A 22,668-nucleotide genomic window follows, 5' to 3' on the forward strand; every position below is an offset into this window, starting at 1 on the left:
CGGCTCCCCTGGGATCGCCACCTCTCCTCCGCCCCGTCGCGGGGAAGGAGAAGATCCCGGGATGGGGAGGGGTGCGGGCGGTGAACCCCGGGCACTCAAACCACTCCCCGTGCCCCCCCGTGCGGCTTCAAAGCCCGATCCTGCCTGGGGCCGGCCGCGGGCACCGGCCGTCCTCCACACGCCTCCCCGCGCCTCCCGCGCCTGCAGCGCCCGCCCCGGGCCGCCCCGGCGGGCGCGCGGGGGGCGCGGGCCCGGGCCCCGCGTGACGTGGGCGCCGCGGCGGGAGGGGCCGCCCGGGCGCGGGTCGAGGCGGGGCGGGGGGGGCTCCGGCCGACTTATTAGCGCCCCGCGGGTCGCCGGCAGCGAGCAGACGACCGCTCGGCGAGCCACAGGAGCCGGCGAGCGGCCCACTCCTCCCACTCCTCCGCCTGCCTCCTCCCCTCCGGCTCCTCCCGCCCCCACCTCGGAGCGAGCCGCGGAGGCGCCTGGCTCTTTCTCCCGCTCCCGCTCGCTCGCCCGTCTCTCTCGCTAATACTTCCCCCTGCCGTGCTCCCGGGGACCCAAGCATTCTCAGCGCTCACCTTAGGGACCCACGGTGCGCGAAAAGCCTAGAAAAAAAGCCGCTGCGGACAGAGATAGTTGGAAGCCCCTCGTCCCTCCCGCCCACCTCTGCCGGCGCAGCCCGTGCCCGGCTCGCAGCACCTTCTGTCCTGAACACTCTGTTTGGGAGGACGGGGTGAGAAGGTGAAGTGGAAAGAACTGCAGCGCCGAGGGGGCCAGGCTCAGAGCTCAGATTTCATTTTCATTGAAGCCAAGCACGGAAGATCAGGTTTTTTTTTTTTTTTTTTTTTTTAAATTCTGCATTTTTTTTTTTTTTTTTTCCTTTTTTCCAAGAAACTTACTTTGGCGGGGGCGGGGGGGAAGGTTTTGCTCTGGGCATTTGCTTTGCCCAGCGGTTGAAAAGTGAACTCGACTCGTGATGGTTCTCCTGTCACTTTGGTTGATAGCAGCCGCTCTGGTAGAGGTTAAGACTTCAGCTGATGGACAAGTAAGTGGAAAATAATAACAATAAAATACTCAAACCCAACCTTTTCCCCGAAACAGTTCCTCCCCCTCTTTCCCCTCCTCTCTCTCCTCCTCCCCCCTCCCAGCCTTCCCCTGTTATCTGGTGCCTCCACGGTCGGTGTTTTCGAGGGCTGGGCGCCGCGTGCGGGGCTTTGGGGGGGTGGAGGGGGTTACATTGCACGGGAGCCCAGGCTTGTCACCCCTCGGGCTTCACTTTGCGGCATTCGGAACAATTCCCGGTGACCCGATTGCAGCCAATTCGCATCCTCGCCGGGCCATCTGGGTTTCCCCTTTCCGGAGGGCGGTGTGGGCGCTTGAATGAAGTTCTGGACGCTGGGTCCAGGATCCCAGGGCTCCGACTGCAGCAGCCGGAGTCGAGTTCGCGGGGCTTTCTCTCCTGCTCACTGACTCACAGCTTTTTTCGGGCAGCCGGAGGCGGGGGTTTCAGGAAGTCCTTGGGCCGGACAGGGAGCGATCCAGTAGACACGTGTCCTGGGAGTACCGCGGCCGGGCTGGGGTTTGACAGTTGGGGAGGGGGGGCCCCCGGGGACGTTTCCTGCCCTGCGTTTTCCTGGGCAGAGAGGCTGGAGGCGCCGGCCGCTCTTCTCCCCTCCCCCTCTGCACAACTCCTCCTCTTTTTAAAGCGAAGTTGAGAGCTGTTCTGTTTCTTTTCGGCCCAGCCCCCACCCTTGAAGCCTCAAGGTGAAGCCCGATGCTCTCAGAAGAGTCCCTGAGAAGGCTCGGCGGGACGAGCCGAGCCCTGAGTAGTCAATCACAGCAGCGCAGGGCCGCTGGGGCTCCGGGCACAGAATTTCTCCGTGAGTTTTTGTAGCGTCTCTTGGTCTGCTTGGTCTGACCATAGGGTGAAAAAGTAAGAGACTCGTTCTAGTTGCTGCCTGACCTCAAATCTGATCAATCAGGATTTAGACTTCTGTTTTACACGTATACATTCGGAGACTTGCTCTTCTACCCCTGACCCAATATCTGGAGTTTTCCGAAGAGAATATTGAGTGTCAGGATGTATATTTGCTGGCTTCGGAAATGTTCAAAGTTAAAACGAGCAAACGACACCCTGTCCCAAATTGCTGTTGCATCGGCTTGTGCTCCCCGTCACAGGAACCGTCTACAAACCGGGGTGCAGCGGTTAGGCACCAATCCCAGTCTCCGGCGTCGCCTGATTAGTCAGCTCCTGAAAAGCATTAATGGTAGAAATAAAACGCATGAGGTGATAAGATGAAACCCAGTAACTGTTTCTTTTTCTTACTTTCCCCCCTCCTTTCCAGGCTGGTAATGAAGAAATGGTGCAAATAGGTAAGCCTTATTCTCAGATGTCACTCTTATCTTGGTAGGGAATGAAGTAAGCTAAGCAAAATATTGTTTCTGAAATTTCTCCCATTGATGGTTAAAGAAGTAATTGGTGGTCCAGGAACATTTCTATTCTTCTCTTCCTCCTTACAGAGGAGGGAGTCACTTTCCTCAGTCTGAAGTGTAGTGATATAAAAATTGTCCTGCAGTTGGACTTTTCAGGTGTCAATTTATTATCTGTCTTTGGAAGACTCTAGTAGGTACTTGAAAGGTGATGGAGGGACTGGAAGAAGATAGAGAGATAAATCAAAGGAAATCAACTCCTGTAAGGTTAAGTGGAACACATTTGTTTAGAAGAGAAATAAAGTGTAAGAATGCTACAAAGAAAAATAAAGTACAGATGATGGAAAGTTTTCTCTTAAAATTTTTTTCCAGCTTTGAATAATCCCTCTGATGACTTTTCTTACACTATCTGCTTTAAAATCATTATCTGCTATTGGGTAAGATATGTTAGGCCTTTTGCAGATAACATCTAAAACCTCGGTATTGCCTGATGATAAAGGACTTATTCCCATTTTATGGGTGAGGAGACTGAGGCTCACAGAGTGTGTCTTGTACATTGTCCCTCCAAAGTCCGTGGTCTTTTTTGAAGCTGTTTATAATAATATATTTGTTCTGAATTCAGAGACTCAGTCATCTGTCAAGAAGCTGGGCTCCATTCAGTCTTTTAAAAGATAATTTTCTTTTTGGCACAGTAGTCTATATTTGTCAAGTGATACTGTAAAGTCTTCTGGATGAAAAGTTTTTATTACTGCAGACTTAGTTACAAATTGTTGCCTATGTGCTATGTGTGTGTGCCAGGCACAGTGCTAATTGCTTTATGTGCCTGATGCCATCTATTTGTCACAACTGCACTAGGAGGTAGGCACACATTTGTGTCTATTTTAGATTTGAAGGAAATGACGCTTGAGAGGTTATACAGCAACCTGCTATAGTGCATAGTGGAGAGATGGGGGACTCCATAGGTGTGAACGAAATGCAGGGGCCCCGAGATCCAGGCCCAGAGGCATTTGTATGTAGCCGCCTGTCATCCTGTCACAGTGCCCCCTTCCTACTCACTGCCTGGAATTGTTGGAACTCCTCCCCAGGCTTAGACCTCCACAGGAAGAGGAGAACAGATGGGAGGAGATGGACTGAGAACTGCATTGAAAATCCACTGTCTATGAAGAGACATTTGTCATTTATAGTTGATAGCATTCAGCCATCAACATGTTATCTTTTTAAAGGATTTTTTCCTTTCTCACCAGTCTTCAAGCAAATAGGGAAAAGAAAGCTCTCTTACTTTTTATGTCTTAAACATTTGATTACTTAAATGTCCTAACATTTCAATATGTAAATTAAAAATCTATTTTGAGATTACTCATTCTACAAGGAATAAAATATATTGCTTTGATTAAATTTTCAGATAGACTCAGCATGCTCATATGTAAGAGGCCCTGGTTGAGACAGTGGTCCAATCCTTCAGCTAACAGAAACTACTTTGGTATCTCTTGTCCTCAGGGAATAAAGGGGTACAGGTCTGCTTTACTTTGATAAGAGGGAGGTGAGTAACAGCACAGAGGAGAAGAGGTCAGGGCACTCTTAGATTGTGTTGCTGGAGATTTATTTTCTCCTCTGCAAGTTTATTTGCTCTCAGCAAGTGCCTCTGCTTTATGAGATTTCTCTCTTTGGTTATTATCAGTTTTACTTACCGTTTTCAAGTTGAGTTGAGGGGAAGAAATAGAGATGAAAGTAGACTTGACTCATGAATCCTTAGCATCCTGTGGTATCATTTGGCTTTGGGTTATAATCATTTGTGCTTTCTCAAGAGGGATTTAAAATTTTATTTGTAAAATATATTTTAAAAATTTGACGTGCAGTAATCAGATTTCATTCTCCTGTCCCTCTGCATCAGGGGACTGCTAACCTGGAGGTTTGGTAAAGTGTACTTTTCTACATATAATTAAGTCATTTTTTCCCAATAATTTATTGAAAAGTAGTTTTGAATAACTTATTAGGAAAGACTAATAAGGTTAGAAAAATTAATGAATTTATATTGATCTACAAATTGGTTAGGTAAAATTCCATGTTTCAGAATAATTTGTGAATGTCTCAGGAAGAGTAAATATAAATTAATAAAAGACCACAAATTGTTAGGAAGCTAAATTTTAAAAATGCTATATATATATATATATATATATATATATGCCGGTGGTGAATATAAGTGTGCACTTTGCTGATTCTTCATGAAGGGAACACTTCTAGGTGACCAGCATCTGGATCAATAAGAACGTTACTAGTGCTTTGTATCACTTTCCTAGCAGGATCCCCATATGAAAGGTGACTTCTAATAGGATAGATTAATTTTGCCAGTTTCTAAATGATTTTTATAAACAAAAATAATGTATGCTTTTTAGTATTTGCCTTGGGAAACCAATTTAAAAAATATATATCTGGTGTGCTTCAATCCCCTAGACTAGGAAAGCTTTTATTTAGTTGGGGAGAAGGAGTCTGTGATGGAGGCAGGTTGGAGTGTATACAGATGTCACCCATGAAATGTGGAGAAGGGCAGTCTGTGATGGGGGCAAATTGGAGTGTATACAGATGTCATCCATTAAGTGTGGAGTAAGAGATATGGCTTCTTTACTTTTTTCTCCACCCAATGGGAGAATGCCCTTTTGGCATGTGGCAAAGTATGTTTGGCTCTCAGGAAAATAGGCAAATAAGTTTTGAACTGTGACCTAGTTCTCTTCTCTTTTGTTAACCAGAGAGGAGCTGTCTACCTATCTCCTTATCTGGTGGTGGTGGTATAGTCATTAAATCATGTCCGACTCTTTGCGACCTCAAGGACGATAGCCCGCCAGGCTGCTCTGTCCATGGGATTTCCCAGGCAAGAACACTAGAGTGGGTTGCTGTGTCTTTCTTCAGAGCATCTTCCTGACCTAGGAATAGAACCTTTATCTCCTGCATTACTCGTAGATTCTTTACTGCTGACCCACCAGGGAAGCCTCATGTACCTGTCTACACCCATGTATACATATATACACCCATGCATCCATGTATACACAGAATATGTGTGTGCTCAGATGCTCAGTCATGTCTGACTTTTTGTGACTCTTTGGACTGTAGCCCACCAGGCTCTTCTGCCCGTGGAATTTTTCAGGCAAGAATACTGGAGTGGATTGCCATTTCCTCTTCCAGAGGATCTTCCCGCCACAGGGATCGAACCCGTGTTCTCCTGCGTTGCAGGCAGATTCTTTACCACTGAGCCATCACGGAAGCCCATACACAGTATATACATACACCCACATATACCCATACATACATCCATCCACGTATATGCACACACACATACGTTTGTGCACACACATACATATAGGTGCAAATGTGAATGTGTGTGCACTATGTATAGATGTGTAAATGTGTTTCATGAGATAGGTAGCATGCTTCTGTGACATACCAGGGAACTCTCATTTCTGACTCAGACTATGGCCTTGGTAGGTTGCCTGGGATATTTGTGGATAGCTCGCTGGCTGGCCTGATGGGATAAGGAGGTTTGCTCTGTGACACATGTGGCTTAGGAAATAATCATAGCTCTGTAGAAATTGGAGAACCTGAAAAAGAATTCTCTGAGTCCTTTTGTTTCATAAACCATGGCTTTGAGATCACTTGAGTATCATCAGAGGAAAAACCACTGTGAAGTTTTTCCCTCTCCCCCCGTCCCACCCCACCCTCTCCCCTGCTCTTGGAATTAGGGCATGTCAATCTTTTTCTGCCCTATTACTGTTTCCAGTTTCAAATTCCATTGCATTTCATTCTTAACCAAATAAAATTACTAATCTTATACTCTCAGATATCTGGTTTCCTGAGAAATAATTTTTCATTATTTACAGGTACTCATTTCAAGGTGAAGTGTGAGTCACTCTACCTTCTCCTTGGTGTAGATTAAGTAGAATAAGTGTTTCCACTACTGTAGGCCTTGAGAGAGCAAAGACTGTCTTGACGACTGCTGTATCTATCTCCTGCACGTAAACAGGGCTTGGTACTTTGTGACTTTCAAATATTTGTTGTCCAGTGCATAGATCTAGTAACCAGGTTATTAGCATATTAGGATTTGCCTGTGTTCTGGTTTTCTTAAAATATTCTTGTTCTGTGGCCCTCCAGGTTTAATTGATCCCTAGGAAAATGAGGATAGAGACGATGGATGTACAATTAATCATTCAGTGTTATCAAGGCTCCTTGTGACTTCCTTTTTCATTCCACAAAGCCAAGGACTTAGGCTTATAGGTTTTTTATGTTTTTGTGTTTGTGTTCCACAGGTATTTGTCAAATTGAATCGAATTATGTGCAAGTTTGGAATGTCCACTAATTTTGCCCTGAAGTCTATTTGGGGTAACTTGCCATGTTGCTGGCATCAGTGGAAATAAGATAAGCAATGACTGAAATCTGTCAATCCAGTTTGCCAGCAGCAACACTAAAAATGTGGTCTAAAGGAAGTTTAAAGGGATCCCTTGTAAAATTTAGAACTTCAGCCACCTAAGCGATTGCTCTTCTCTGTAAGTCAAGATCAAACACTTTACTGATTTAGCTCCTGCCCCTCCATTGAGCACCATGATGATCTAAGTTAAGTGCTTTAAGTGTCTTATGTAAAGATATTAGATGCAGTATGTTACCTGTCACTGGCAACTTATTGCTCTTCAGCTGAACTGTCTCTTCCCCATGCTTCACTGTTTTCTTTTGTCCTTGTACCATATAATCATGATATTGCTCAGAAATGTTATGAAATCTCCAGGGTCGCCTCTGTTTGCAGGATGATTATCTGTAAGCACTCTCTGCTTATGGGCAGCCAACCCAGATTACCTTGGAAATCCCTCAGTGACAGTTCCAAATTGCCTGCTGAAATCATGAGTGGTTTCGATATGAAGAGTGTGGTTATACTGCTTGGACTGGATCTATTGACAGTGAGGACTTAAATGGAACCCCAGTGCTTCCTCAAAAAGGATTGCTAGTACCAGAATTTGGGGACCTCTCATCTTACACTTCCTCTAAGAAGAGATCAGCTTTTCCTTTTAAGCTGTGTTACTTCTCTTCTCAGTTGTTGAATTGTGCTTTTTAATTAATCAGTTATGGTTCTGATTATAGATGCTTTACACGTGGCCCTTGTGGTTATCATCTTTTTCTGTATTCCCCGGGTTTTAGACAGTCATTCCAGATATCAAGCTCTTGTTATAACTTAGAATATTCTTGTTCAGTCTTCTTTTAATACACAGATTGTGGGCTTTTTTGTATACCTGTTTTTGTTTTGTTTAATATTTTAGTATAATTTTCCATATCATTACAAACCCCTTATAAGCATCATTAATTAACCTTAATTTATGTGGTCATTTCCCTAATGGCCTGCACCTTATGATAATGAATGTTGCCACACAGTGTTGTATGTAAACTATTGTTCACATTTCCAATGACTACTTCTGGAGAGAGTCCTAGAAGTTGATTCCTGAGTAAAACTAAATTAACAGGGTGCATTTTGACAAGTGACCTTTGAAGAAGTTTCTAAGACTCGAACTCTGACTAGCAATATATAGGAAAGTTTTGATTTAAAATATTTTAGTTTTAGATTTGGTTCTGCTCTTCTTGATGTTTGAACGTAATTTAAAAATATTTGGTTATTAGTCTCTGAAAGACGCAATGAATTAATCATTTTTTAAGTTATCAAGTACATCCAAATGTGAACCATTATGGAGAAGGGAAAGGCTACCCACTCCAGTATTCTGGCCTGGAGGATTACATGAACGGTGTATAGTCCATGGGGTTGCAAAGGCTTAGACACGACTCAGTGATTTTCACTTTCACTTTGATATTATAAGAAGGTTTTGTAATTTTATCAGTACTGGAGGACGATTTGTCCACCTCCTAGAACAGAATTTGAGAGATGTATATTCTTTAGAATGCCTAGTAAAGAGCGGGAAGTTTCCTAGCTTAGGAATCTCTGTTCCCACATGTAACTGATCCATCCTAATTTTCCGAATATGTTTACACATTTTGCTGACTCACTGTAAAGCCCTAGGAGAGATTTTGTGGTAAAATGTCAGTATCTTGTGTATAAAAATGAGTGCCACAAATTCAACATGATGAATCTTTTTGGAATTTAGAACAAATTGTGAGCAGCATGAAATAGTCAGTCTTTTTCTCAAAGTGACTGATAAAACAAAAAGAGTATTTAGGAAACTTTTAGAAAGTAAAGTAGGATTAAACATGGATCTTCAAATATTTGGATGACAAATCACATTGCCTACAATTTTTTTCATATTTAGTACATATATTTTTGTATGTACTAATGCACACAAATAAAGATAAAAGAATGATTGAAATGATTATTCATGTGAATTTGCATTCTTTCTTTTATGTGTAAAATCCTTTGTTTTTTTTTACAAGTAGAGTCCATTCCTTAATCTAAAATCTAACCAGTGTATGGATTTGTTGGTCAGTCACTCAGTTGTGTCCGACTTTTTGTGACCCCATGGACTGCAACACGCCAGGCTTCCCTGTCCTTTACCATCTCCCAGAGCTTGTTCAAACTCATGTCCATTGATTCAATGATTCTCAGAGATGATCCAACCATCTCATTCTCTTGTCGTCCCATTCTCCTCCTGCCTTTAATCTTTCCCAGTATCAGGGTCTTTTCTAATGAGTGGGCTTTTCATATCAGGTGGCCAAAGTATTGGAGCTTCAGCTTTAGCATCAGTCCTTCCAATGAATATTTAGGATTGATTTCCTTTAGGATTGACTGGTTTGATCTCTTTGCAGTCTAAGGGACTCTCAAGAGTCTTCTCTTAGAGGACCAACTAATATTCATTTCCTCTCCTCTGTTCAAATGGTCAGTGGCACAGATGCTTTTCACTGTGTGGGTTAAAATCCTGACTGTACCACTTTCTAGCTGATGACCTTAACCTGTAAAAGTGTCCTTATCTTGTATTTGACAGAAGTATTCTATTTCATAGAGTTTTAAAGGATTCATATAATGCTGCCACATGGTAAGCCAGCTAGAATAATAGGTACTATTATTACCTATTACCTATAGGAATGTCTTAGTCTTGTGCTTTTTAAAAAAACACTTTTACTCAAGGAGAGCTGCCTCGCACTCGTCCCTGCATTTCTGATAGGTCTGCCCACCACCATGGCTTTCCAGGTGCCTTAATTTAGTCTGTCATGGACTTGTACGCTATCCAGCCACTCAACTTACCATGTGACAGCTCTTTAAGAGTTCTGTTTTCATGTATTAGCTTCATGTTGGCATTTCAACATAGTGTTGCTTAACTAATTGGAATATAGTAGTAGAGGGAGCAGTTGAATAAGGAATAGTGCAGAAACACTTATTCCATGTGGATTCCACACCAACTATATTTTGTATATACTGGACATAATTCTTTCTTCATTTCACTTTATTTATTGAAATCCATTTTTCCATTTCACTGAGCAAAAGTTCCTGTATTAATCATGACTCCTTGTAATGTGATAAAGCAGGAACCCAGTTGATAGTGGTTAAGGAAGACAAAATTGATCAGACAATCAAAGCCAGGTATAGCTGGATTTGGTCTCAAATAATGTCAAAAATCAATCTCTGTCTCCCACCATTCCTCCTCTGCCTCCCCTTCTCTCCTTCTCCCCACTCCCTTTTCTCCCTTCCTCTCTTTCTTCCTCTCTCATTTTTCCTTTGCGTTGGCTTTATTTCTCTAGTAGCATAAGATTGTGACCATCCAAGTTGTGGCGAAGACCATCACCAGCAACTCTAGGCTCTCATTCTACCTTTCACCCCGCTAGACCAGACACTTTTGTCCTGGCAGCTCCAGTAGTAGCTCCTGGTAGAGCTTTTATTGGCTACTCGGGTTGAATATGTCGTTTTTTTATCATTAGGTGTGGAAAACCATTCAGTGAATGTGTGTCCACCAGAGCTGCCCCTGTCACGACAGGCCACTCACTTTCCTGATTTCCATCCTAGCTACCTAAGTCCGGAGCCCTCTCCTGAACCCTATGCTTGCAGATCCTTCACCACAATATTACCTATTGACAGCCCTCCTCCTTGGGAATTGGCTCTGACATCCCAGAGAAAAGAAATGGAACAGTCAAGAAGAGTCTAAAATGTTATATCTTGGGATGGAGGGAATCAGGTTGCTGCTAACACATGGAAAAGTTCCCTTTTTGTTGTCTTTACCAGTATTAATTAGATGTGCATGTGCCAGGCTCTTGCCAAAAAAAAAAAAAAAAACTTATTTTCAAGCCATGCCTGGTGCTCAGTGAGACAGTGCTCAGATGAGCCTGGATTGAGCTGTTTCATTCTTGATGTACTGAGACTGGGAGTAGAGTGTGAGACAGTGAACCTGAGGGAAAGCTGAGGTTCAATTAAAGAGCAAGAGGGGATGGATGCTGGGAGTCACAAATGTCCAGTAACACCATAGCTGTGAGGACTTCCAGTGCCTTGATGGCAACTGGTGGCCGTGGCCGGCAGAGGAATGGACCACCGAGGTGTCTGTCTGAATTCCTGGAAGCTGTAAATACATCACATGGCAAAGAGGGATTAAGTCTTCAGATAGAGTTAAGGTTGGTTATTTCATATCAGATCGTTTTTCATAGTTTTTTTCATACCATGAACCAGACTATTTTAGATTTGGAAAAAATAATTACCACAAGTAACATTTCAGTGAAAACCTTTAAAGCTGCTATCCACATTTCTTATCTGTCATATTTTCCTCAGTCTTTGGCCCTGGGGATAAATACTACTTTTCCTGGCTTTAAATTCTAGACTCAATATTAGTCTCTAAAAGTATTATCCATCAAAAAATTGTAAGACATATGAGAAATATTAATTTTTAGAATGTCTGATATTTCTCTTGCATCTGTAAAATTTCCAGTGATGATAAACGTAACCAATGGAAGTGCTTCTTAAAAACTGAGATTGGAATGTTAAGATTTTGGCATTTGGGCCTCACTTAATCAAGTAAAGGAGCATCCCAGGTGACGCAGTGGTAAAGAATCCACCTGCAATGCAGGAGACACAAAAGATGAGGGTTGGATCCCCGGTTGGAAAGATCTCTTGGAGGAGGAAATGGCAACCCGCCCCAGTATTCTTGCCTGAAAAATCCCATGGACAGAGGAGCCTGGTGGGCTACAGTCCTTGGGATTTCAAAGAGTTGGCCATGACTTGAGTGACTCAGCACACACACAGCACAGCACCAAAAAAAAAAAAAAAAAAAATCGCTACTTGTTAGCCTGTTATTGATTATTTGATCATTTTAAGATGTAGCAAACAAAGAAAATACTTGGATATATTTCTATAAAATAGTTTTTCTTTTCTTAAAAGATCTCCTCTTACCTGATTTCATGTTCTGGAATGCTAAAGAATGTGCTGTTCTTTCCTAAATGACTCTCTTGAACATAAACATTGAGCAATTGCAACAAATATTTATGAAAAAGCCAGATTTAAAAAAAAATGAGAAGAATTTTAAAGTTCACAAGTATTTGTTCTTTCTTATTAATAAGTATTAAAAAAAGCAACCCCCCCCAAGAGTTGTGAAAATAGGTTTGCAACTAAACTAAAAGACCTCAAAGTGTTTCTCTGCCTTGTGGTGATAACAGCTTAGAGGAGATGAAGTGAGGAAAGAAGAATTTGGCTGCATTCAGAATTTCAGCCTGTAATCACGATAATTTTTAATTGCCTTTAAGAGAAGATGTGTCCCCATCTCCGCTGGTGTTTACAGCCTGGGTGAGGCCTCTGGCATGTGATGTCCTCTTAATGTCCACTCTTCACCCCACTCACATCTCTCTTGAAACAGCTGGCCCCTGTCATTTCTGATGAAATTCATTCTCTTACCCTTGGCTCAGGATTTGGAAATGTTGTTGTTGGAGCGGCTTCTTGAGCAAATCTTGAAAATGCTTATTTGATTTCATTCTTGTGGCCAGATTGTTGCATACTGAGAATTTATACCTGATAAAGGAAATTGCCTGTGTGACTGCCTCTATAGTAGGGCAATCAGCCAGTTCCTGGGAGAGAATCCCAGTCTCTGATTCGGGTAATAGAGCGTGGGTTCGTAGAGCCAGTTTGGGCTTCAGGCCATTTGGTGACATGGCGTTCAAGATCCCTCCTAACCACCAGAAACGATAGCTTGGTTTGGGAATGGAGAGGGGAGAGGCCCGAGGGGAGCTGTGACACAAGTGACTTCCTTCTTGTACTGCTCCAGCTGGATGGGGATAGCAGCAGCAGCTAACTTTACATTCACTGAGATGCTCTTAGATGGACCAAGCCCTTTATGTTGTTTATCTCTTCCTATTTTACAGGCAACCTGTCTGAGCCTTATATTTTCATAATTTGTTCACAGGATGCCAAAGAGCACATGAGCTTGAAACCAGCATTCAAATGCAGTGCTTTTTGACTCCAGACTTTTCATATTCAACCATCATACTCCACTTCCTTCTTTACTTGGGAATTAAAGCCACGTTGGGCTTCCCAGGTGGCACTCGTGGTAAAGAACCCACCTGAATGCAGGAAACATAAGAGACATTGGATTCGATCCCTGAGTTGGGAAGATCCCTGGGAGAAGGACTTGGCAGTCCACTCCAGTATTCTTGCCTTGAGAATCCCATGGATGGAGGAGCCTGGCAGGCTGCAGATCATAGAATTGCAAAGAGTCAGACATGACTGAAACAACTTAGCACGCAAAGCCATATTGCATCAATCACAAGTATTCCAATATTCTGTGTGCCTGAGGTAGCTTTGGTTTTAATTAGATCTGCTAAAAATTGCTGTGATACATGAGAACCTTAGAAGCAGCCATTTTTGGTCCTAGCACTGTTTGTTGTACTACTGAAGGCTTCTTTTCTCTTGCTGTTCTAGATTGTGGTCTTCGTAATGTGCTGGGGACGTCTAGTCTCCTCTGGGAGACATTTGTGTAGCATCCTACAACATATTTAGAAGCATATCAAGCTGTCTGTCCTCAGTTGTGAGCGCATGTGGCCAAACATGTGAAGGCGTTAAGATGATCCTAAAGCTTGGGGTCATGCTGAGAGAGCCCTCTCCCCCGGCATCCCCACTTCCAAAAGTAGATGTTAATTTCTCTTTTCCCCAAAGACTGGTGTACACTGGGGGTATTTAAACACATTTAACATCATACCAGTATTCTTGCCTGGAGAATTCCATGGATGGAGGAGCCTGGTAGGCTACAGTCCACGGGGTCGCAAAGAGTTGGACACGACTGAGCGACTTCACTTTCACTTAACATCACACTTCTGCCCCCAAATTGCTTAAAATCTCTGAAAGGACATGACATCGGCATGTAACTTCTCATCCATAGGGATTTATTTTATAACTGTTATGGAGACAGTGCATGACACAGCTAGGAAGCTTAGACTGTGAAGTCTGTATTTTAAGGCAAGTAAGCAGGGAAGTTTTCTTGGAAAAGCTGGGGCTTGAGAAAGGCCGTGAGGCCTGGGTTAGATTTGAGTAGATGGATAGAAAGCAACAGATCTTTCAATGCAGTAGAGTGCAGGAGTCTCTAAAGGCAAGAGTGATTAATCAGTAGTGTGATTAAGGTGTAGTGAGCATATTAGCATGTTGCTTTAGGTAATATGGGAGATGATATCAAAAAGAAGTTAGGGGTAGAATGCAGAGAGCCTTAAATGACAACTTAAGTTTTTGATTCAGGCTAAATTACCTAACTGTGAGTTTCAGTTTCTTATGTGTGAAGTGAGGGGATTTGATTAGTAGAGAGTATCCTAAGCAATTTTCAGGTCTGAATTAGAAATAAAGATATCAGTTGTCTAATTAATCTTATCCTGAAATAATGATCAGCTAGTTGAAACTATTCAGGAAAAAATAACAGGGTGATATTAATATCTGACAGTTATTGAGCACTTACTAAGTGCTGGATACTGTGTTCAGCACTTTGGATTAGGCCATTCAATTCTTACAACAAGTCTAGGAATTAAAGTCTATTGCTCTAATTTTTTCCGGTGAGGGATGACATAAAAAGTCTTAGTGTCCAGAATCACAATTAAACATACTCCTTTGACCTGCCTGGTCTGAACATGTTGAGAAATAGCAGATCTAAAAACATGGTGAAAAGATCTCTTACAAAAGAGCCCAGGGTGGAGCCGAGGCTCTCGCACGGGCAGGCAGTGGGCCAGCTGACAGGACACCTCACCCCATGTGAGTATGTCAGGACTGCTCGGCTGAGACAGGGCCTGAACTGGGGTAAGGGGGCATGAATTGAAAGAGAACAGGGTCCTTATCAGAAAGGACAGGGTCCTTAACAGGGTCCTTCCTTCCCGGGAAGAATGATGGTGAGGGCGTGCTGAGCTTCACAGGCTGCTTATTTTTCCCAGACTGGCTATTCACATCCATCATGCCTCTTCACTGGGGAAGAGTGAATTAAAGGGGCCAGAGAGGCCGGGATATTTGGAGAAAAATCTTCCCTCACAGAGAATGGGAGCAGGTGAAAGGCACTGCACCCCTACCTTAAGGAAGCATGATGTTTTCTACTTGAGATGCCTTAGTTGTAAGAAAGAGTCAGGGATGAGATGGTTTTTCAAGGTCTTGTTTATTTTTGACTGTGTGGTTATACTTCTATGAATAACCAAAGGGACTGCAGAGGAGGGGCTCATTTCCTGCCTCTGGTTCCTCAGTATGAGGGGCTCTGTGTTTGCATTCCAGGAGGTCTGTTTTAATGATTAGATCCACTTTTGCTGTTGTTCTTAGTGCTTAAAATGTAAGTTTCAGGATATTGTGAAATGTTTGAATTTATAGGCCAGCAGACACTGTGAGAAATATCCCCCACATTTTTCAGCAGATTCGGGCTGTAGAGATTTATGACAACTTGTGTGGTTGGCTGTCATCGATCACTTGATGATAATTACTGTTTGGGGAAAAGAGGACACATTCTAATTTTTGGTGCTTCTTTAGGCTCAAGTTGCTCTCATTTATTCATTCGCAGATATTTGTTGGGTGACTTTAGAGTCAGTTTCAGGCACTAGAGAACTATAGTGAGGAGAGCAGATACAAATTCCTACCCCCTGAAGCTTGGATGCTAGCAGGTGTAAAGAAACAAGGTTTTTCTTGGTGGCTCAGATGGTAAAGAATCTGCCTGCAGTGCAGGAGTCCCAGGATTGATCCCTGGGTTGGGAAGATTCCTTGGAGAAGGGGATGACAACCCACTCCAGTATTCTTGCCTGGAGAATTCCACAGACAGAGAATCCTGGTGGGCTACAGTCAATGGGGTTGCAAAGAGTTGGACATGACTGAGCGACAAAGCAAGCACATTAAGAAGTGATCAAACAGACGTATATAAAATATATAGTATGTGAGATGGTGACAAGTTTTGTGGCAAAAAGTAAAATGCAGAAGCAGGATAGTCATGAGACAGTTGCTGGGGTCAGGAAAGACCTCAGTGGGAGGGCCAAGTTTAAGTGAAGACCTGACGGCATAGAGGGCTGAGCCATGCAGTTGTCAGCAGAGGAAATGGGGAGCACAGTGACCTTGAGATGTGAGAATTCCCAGTGCTGGACCTTGCGAGCCATTTTGCTCTGAGTGAAATGAGTTTTGAGGAGAAGGGCGACATGATCTTCCATTTGTATTCCTCTGGCTCTGGCTTGAGGACGACTTGGGAAGGGGAACATGGTGGTTTGGACTAGGGTAGCAGCAGGGCAGGTGGTGAGCAGTCATCAGAGTCTGGATGTATTTTGAAGGTAGAGCCAATAAAATTTGTGAAAAGATTTTGTGTGTGGTGTGAGAAGAACTAAGGATGATTTAGTCGAATTTTTGGTCTGAGTACCTGGGAGGATGGGGTTGCCGTCTACTGACATGGTGAGGAGATGCAAGCTTGGGAGTGCGAAGGTTGGAAGTTTACTTTTGGATGTGTTGACGTGCCTAGTGGCTATGCACAAGGAGAGGATCCAGGGGCAATTGAATTGATGAGAAAAGAGCTTATGGAGGAATCCTGGGCTGGAGATATACAATGGTGAAGGCATTGAAGTCATGAGGCAGAATGAGTACTCCACGCTAGGGATGCTACATGCAGAAGAGGCGTCTGTGACCAGGTCCTGCGGCGCTCAGGTGTGTGCCAGTCATGAGAACAGAGGGATGTGGGAAGGGAGAATGAGGAGAGGAGGCCACAGAGGAAAAGATGAGAACCTGTAGAGAATGGTGTTTTGGAAGCTAAAGAAAGGGGGTGTTTCTTAGGAAAGAGAAACAGAGCAAGTAAGAAGATGGAGTCTGGACCGTTGGTTTTAGCACTGTGGGGTCACTAGTGACTTTGACAAGAGCATGATTGGACTGGGTTCAAGAAAGAACAAGATTGGGAAGAGAGGATTTGAAGAAATCTAATACAGTCAATTTTTTGGAAATGCTTTGCTATAAAGGGCAGCAAAGTATAGGAAATTAGCTAGAGATGGATGTGGCATCAAGAAAGTTTTGTGTGTGTGTGTGTGTGTTAAAGATGGGAAATATGGCAACTTATTTATTTGCTGGTGGGGACGATCTAGTGATGGGGAAAATTGATGAGGAAAGAGAGAGGATAGTTGTTGAAGCCGTCTTGAAAAAGCAAGAGGGGCTAGGTTGTGTACACGAGTGGAGGCTTTGCTCCTAAGTAAGACCACAGACAGTTCATCCATACTGGGGATAGGAGAGCGGGATGGGCCAGACATGCAGAGATGCCAGTGGGTTGTATCAAAATTCACTGCTTCTGAGTCATGCTTGGTTAATTAGTGACCACAGGGTGGCTTTACCGTGGCCCCGGCTCTCTGTGCTTATGGAACTTATGGCTCATATAAACCTTTACATGCCTATAACAGTGGCGCTTCAGCCATCCGGGATGACAGTTGTAGAGTTTTGCACTTTATTTCATTTATACTTTTTTGGCTACATCACAGGGATGTGGGATCGTAGTTCCCAGACCAGGGATCAAACCCATGTTCCTTGCACTGGAAGCTCAGACTCTTAACCACGGGACCACCAGGGAAGTCCCTAGTTTTGCATTTTAAAATTGCACGTAGGTAATATTTTAATAGGTAGCTAATTTACATTTAAGTTAAAATAGTAAAAACTTGCAGAATCCTTTGGATTTAAATATTAATCTCATTTAAACCTCTCCTATGACGTTAGAACTATTACTAACCTCTCGTTAGCAATTGAGGAAGCTGAGCCTTTAAAAAAAAGAACTTGCTCAAGTTCATGTGTTGACTTGCTGCTTTTTGACACTATAATCTGTTCCTTGACCATAAGCTGTATTGCTTTGTGGAAGTATTTGGTTCTGTGAAATGTATCATTTCTGAATGCAGTAAATTAACATTGGTTTGCATATGTGATTGTAGCATGAGATTACCACTGATAACGTTGAGCTTTACCCACCCCATCCCTTTATTTTTCTCCCCAAGACCTAGAATTTAAGAGCCTTTTACAAAGTTTTTGAAGCTGCAATAGAGGAGAAATTGGTTGGTTGGCTGCAGATAGGCCATCATCATTCTTGTAGTTTTCCTTTATAACTCAGGTCTGCAATTAGAACTTGCCAGCAAGATGTTCCCTCTATTCTGAATGAGAGTGTGATTTTCAGTGTCAAGGTGATCAGAATTGAAAATTTGCTTTGGCTCCTTGTTTGCTATATGTTAGGCTTTCTAGGTCTGCTTTCTCATTTATAAACTAAGGGTAATACCTACTAACTGTGACTGTTGTAAGAATTAGAGAAGGTGTATTACCCAGGACAAAGCACAGTGCCTGATATTTACTCTGTAATAAATGGCAGGTAACTGGGTAACTCCTTTGTCAGTTCCATTAACTACTGTCCTGTGGGGTGGTAGCTTGACGGAATATTAAATACATCTTTTTCTTGAATTCTCACCTGGAAAATGACTCATTCAGAGTTTAATTTCAAAAGTGTTTCTTATGTGTACATTTTAGGAATGGTTTATTATTTAAAGTTGGAGAAGACAAAGCTCTATACAAACATACCATCTTTATTTTGAATAAAAGTTCAGAACATATTGTCTGACAGTGGAAAAATGGATTCACCCCAGAAAATCTAGGATGTATGGTTTGCTCTCAGCATGAAACTCTGGGTATCCTCTTGGGTGTGGAGCAGATGCCCTGCATTTTCCCTAAATTTTCTAGTTGTCCAGTTGCTTAATCCAGGCATCAGTATATTGTCTAGATTTTGGTGGTGTGAATTCCCTTCAGTGGAGATGAGAAATCCATGCATTAAAATGAAATGTTCTTCCTTTCCCCGAAACAGTAAACTGATGGTTAAAGAAAGAGTTAGAACTGGAATCATTTGTGCGGCGAGATGCTTCTGGGCCGTGGATAGTTAAGTCAGTGTGTGGGTCAGCAGAGATGAAGCAAATGTTCTCCAGTTACCCGCATTACTAACTCATACATAGTAAACACATCCTACTGATAAAAGACCCTAAGTCTTGTATGAGATGATACTGGGAACACTGAGTTAAATGGGGAATTCCTTGTCCTCCAGGACTTAGTTTGCGGTTGGCTGTGTCAGTCCACCTCCAAGAGCCTCGTTCATCCCTTCCTGTGGAAACTTCCCCCTCCATCACCCTGCTGCTGTGACACTTGAGTGCGTTCTCTCAAATAAGTTCTTTCTCTCAGCCAGAATTTAGGAAAGTGTTCTCATGGGTTTGGTTGTAAGGGAGACCGAATCTGTGTGTCTGTGCATACCCCAACACCTATGTAGGTCTTCATGATGTAGAGAGCCTGCAGAGAGACAGGAATTGGGTTGCTTCTGCTCCCTGGAAGCAGGCTTCACTTTACTCTGTGATATGACCCTCCTCACTCCTTCTCTGTCTAGTGAATAAGTACAACTGTGTATATATTGCTGTATACACTTGATAAAAACAGGTATTATGTTTAAATGCACTGGTCATTATAAGTGGTGTAATGGTAACAAACTTGCACTCAAGGAATTTCCAGGTTGCAAAATTTTGTGTTCTGGTACTTTACACGTTGTTTAAGTTATTTAAAACATAGGAAAATAATGAAAACACATAGTGATTGTTGGGGCTTCTCTGGTAGCTCAGCTGGTAAAGCATCCACCTGCAATGCGGGAGATCTGGGTTCGATCCCTGGGTTGGGAAGATCCCCTGGAGAAGAGAAGAGCTACCCACTCCAGTATTCTGGCCTGGAGAATTCCAAGGACTGTATAGTTCGTGGGATCACAAAGAGTTGGACATGACTGAGTGACTTTCAGTTTATGGGATTCTCTGGTGGCTCAGATGGTAGACTCTGCCTGCAATGTGCAAGACCCTAGTTTGACCCCTGGGTCAGGAAGATACCCTGGAGAAGGAAATGGCAACCCACTCCAGTATTCTGGTCTGGAAAATCCCATGGGTGGAGGAGCTTGGTGGGCTACAGTCCATGGGGTCTCAAAGAGTTGGACATGATTGAGTGACTTCACCTTTCACAGTGATTTTATAAAACACTTTAAGAACCTAGGTTGTAGATTCATTTATGGGTCCAATATGCTAACGTATTAGATAACATCATGAAGCTTCCATAGGTTAGGAATCTTTGTGAATCATATACTTTTTTTCATACCTACTTTGTCATACCTACAGGGCTAGTCTGAGGTTAGAATTATGAAGGTGGAGAAATTTTAAATTCAGGCTCATAGATTTTCCTCTCCATATGTTCTTTCTTCATCCTTGTTGCCCTTCTTGTTTCCTTCTGCCTTCAAAATTGTTTCTGTTAAGGATGAAATGGTTCATTTAATGTGTTGTCTTTCCCAAGGATGTTTGCGTTTCAGCAGACACAATACTCACATTTGGCTAAACTTGGCTAAACAGTTAAGTTCTAACTGTGCAATTCAGTTAAACATGTGAGTGGCCACTCGCGTTATAAAGTGGACCCTTAATATTGAATTTGTATTCAAATGAGGGTCTTTCCCGTGTAAGGAATATGGTGCAAAATAACAGTGCTATTTGCTCTTGACTAACCAGTACTTGTGTATTCAACTTATAGATGGTTCTTTTTACTCCGTTCTCCTCATCTGCTAAAAACGTTCTGTGATTTATGGGACACAAACATGATGAAGCAGGGGGAGTGTATGGGCTTTGGAGTGTGATGTGAAGATATAGCTGAGTTTCACAGTTATGTGACCTTGGACACACACCTCCTGAATCTCAGTTTCCTCACCTGTGAAGTATGCTTATTAGGGTTGGTATGGTGGAAAAATCTGTATCAACTGCAGCACCATAAACTGCAGTGTATAAATTACAGGCCAATGGTAGATATAGCACAAAGTACATTATGTTTAATACACAAAACTATTGTGATAAGTATAAAATCTAGGATTTTTAGAAGGAAAAAATTAAAGCAATTAGGAAAAATATCTTCTACATAGTAGCAACTTTGTTAAAAGTCTGTAGCAGTTCTTAGTTATGTCAATGATACATTAATTGAGTGTATTTCTTGATTATAAACAAGCTTGATACAGTTTTTGGAAAGTTATTTTATGCATATTCTCAAACACATAAATGAGATGAGTATTCACATGTAGTGAAATTTTTTAAAAATTAAAAAAAAAATGGTTCATTTAACCCAGAGTTACCTAAATGTGTTTGAGAAATGATTTGAGTTCTCAAAACTTACCGCTTATGAGATGATTCAAGAATATATTTATTATGCAAGTTGAGGTGTGGTCTTGTGAGGTGGGCCCTCGATGCCCGTGTGACATCCTCCTGTGTTCTCTTGGTACACAGGGTTCTACAGTTTTGTTTTTTCACCCCACAGATTTACCAATAAAGAGGCAGAGAGAGTATGAGCTGGTGACTCCCGTCAGCACAAATTCTGAAGGACACTATCTCTCCCACATTCTTTCTGCAAATCACAAAAAGAGGGCAACGAGGGACGTGTCTTCCAGCTCTGAGCGGTTGTTCTTTAACATCACGGCATTTGGAAGAGATTTTCATCTGCGACTGAAGCCCAACACTCAGCTGGTAGCTCCTGGTGCTGTGGTGGAGTGGCATGAGGCATCTCCAGTGCCTGGGAATATAACCGACCCCATTCATGATCATCAACCAGGAAGAACTTCGGAGAGAATCTGGAAAACAGAGCGTTTGCAGACCGACTGTGCTTATGTTGGTGACGTCATGGACATTCCAGGAACCTCTGTTGCCATTAGCAACTGTGATGGTCTGGTAAGACCCCTTGCCTTTTGTGTCTGTTTGCAGGTGTTTGGGAGTGCAGCATGGCTTCAGCATGGTTTGGAAGGTAGAGGTGGAAAGAAAGCCTCATTATTATATTTCAAGTTCAGGAAGAAGTGTTGGAAAGCATTTCACTGTCAAAAATGTAGGCTTTGGCTTCATTTTGACATGAAGACATTAGTCTAAGAAACCAAAGACAACTATCTTAGCATTCTTTGCTTATATGTCCACTTGCATCATGTTGGGAATTTTATTTCCTTATTTTTAAAAAAATAATAGCAATGATCATTTGTTGAGACACTTGCTGGATTAGAGGCATAGTCTTAAGTGATTTTAACATGTAATCAGTCCTCTTAATAATCCTGAGAGGAAAGTATTATTATTCTAGTTCTTATAGATAAGAAAACTGAGGTTTAGAGAGATTAAGAAATGATGCCAAAATCATGCAGACTTGAGTGACAGAGCCACCTGCAACAGCCGTTAGAGTTGCCCAAACTTCCAATAACGTTTTTTTTTAAATCATCCTGACAAGTTTTTAAAGAAGTATAGTTCTTTCAAAATGATAGTATTTCCCTTCTTATGAAGAAACATTAGGTGTTTTATTAAAGAAAATATTTAGAAAGCATTCTTTTGCACCGCCCCCCCTCAGAATGCCAGAATGGGAAACAAGGTGCTTCTCTGTCAGGATTTGTTCGAATCGCCTTAGTGTGTGAACCTGAGGCCCAGTTCTCTCTGTATGGTGGCTATGATTCAGTTTCTCTTGCTTTTGAATGAAATACCCATATATTGTTCTTCACTTTTGTGGTTGAGGCTAATAGCAACTGATCCTTCTTCACACGCTCTGAAGATGTGAACTATTTTTGTCTTGTTATCTCCAGATGTTATTTGAGAAGTGTGTCAGTGTTTATGCCTCTTCCATTCATAGTTGACTCCAAGCCTTTGTTCAAAAGGAGCAACCATTTTTCTTTCTGTGGTTGCCAGGCTGCTGTTTCTTGGGAGTTCACAGCTATTCTGTTTGTTCTGTCTCTCTTCCAGGAGTTCTCAAAACAATCCTTGCATTCCTTCCAC

At 42.5% G+C, this 22,668-nt stretch overlaps 1 protein-coding gene across 1 annotated transcript in view; it reads left to right on the top strand.

Moving 5' to 3' along the window:
• The first annotated feature begins 903 nt into the window (after positions 1–903).
• Positions 904–22,668, top strand: part of ADAMTS3 (ADAM metallopeptidase with thrombospondin type 1 motif 3) — a 268,531-nt gene continuing 246,766 nt past the window's right edge. Inside the window, exons 1-3 of the mRNA XM_020885342.2 lie at positions 904–1,048; positions 2,349–2,376; positions 21,188–21,594. Of these exons, the coding sequence (XP_020741001.2) occupies positions 980–1,048; positions 2,349–2,376; positions 21,188–21,594 (504 nt within the window). The 5' untranslated portion in view covers positions 904–979. The remainder of the gene's footprint in view (positions 1,049–2,348; positions 2,377–21,187; positions 21,595–22,668) is intronic.

Source organism: Odocoileus virginianus, chromosome 29 (assembly GCF_023699985.2).
Source record: "Odocoileus virginianus isolate 20LAN1187 ecotype Illinois chromosome 29, Ovbor_1.2, whole genome shotgun sequence".
In the NCBI taxonomy this organism is placed as follows: domain Eukaryota; kingdom Metazoa; phylum Chordata; class Mammalia; order Artiodactyla; family Cervidae; genus Odocoileus; species Odocoileus virginianus.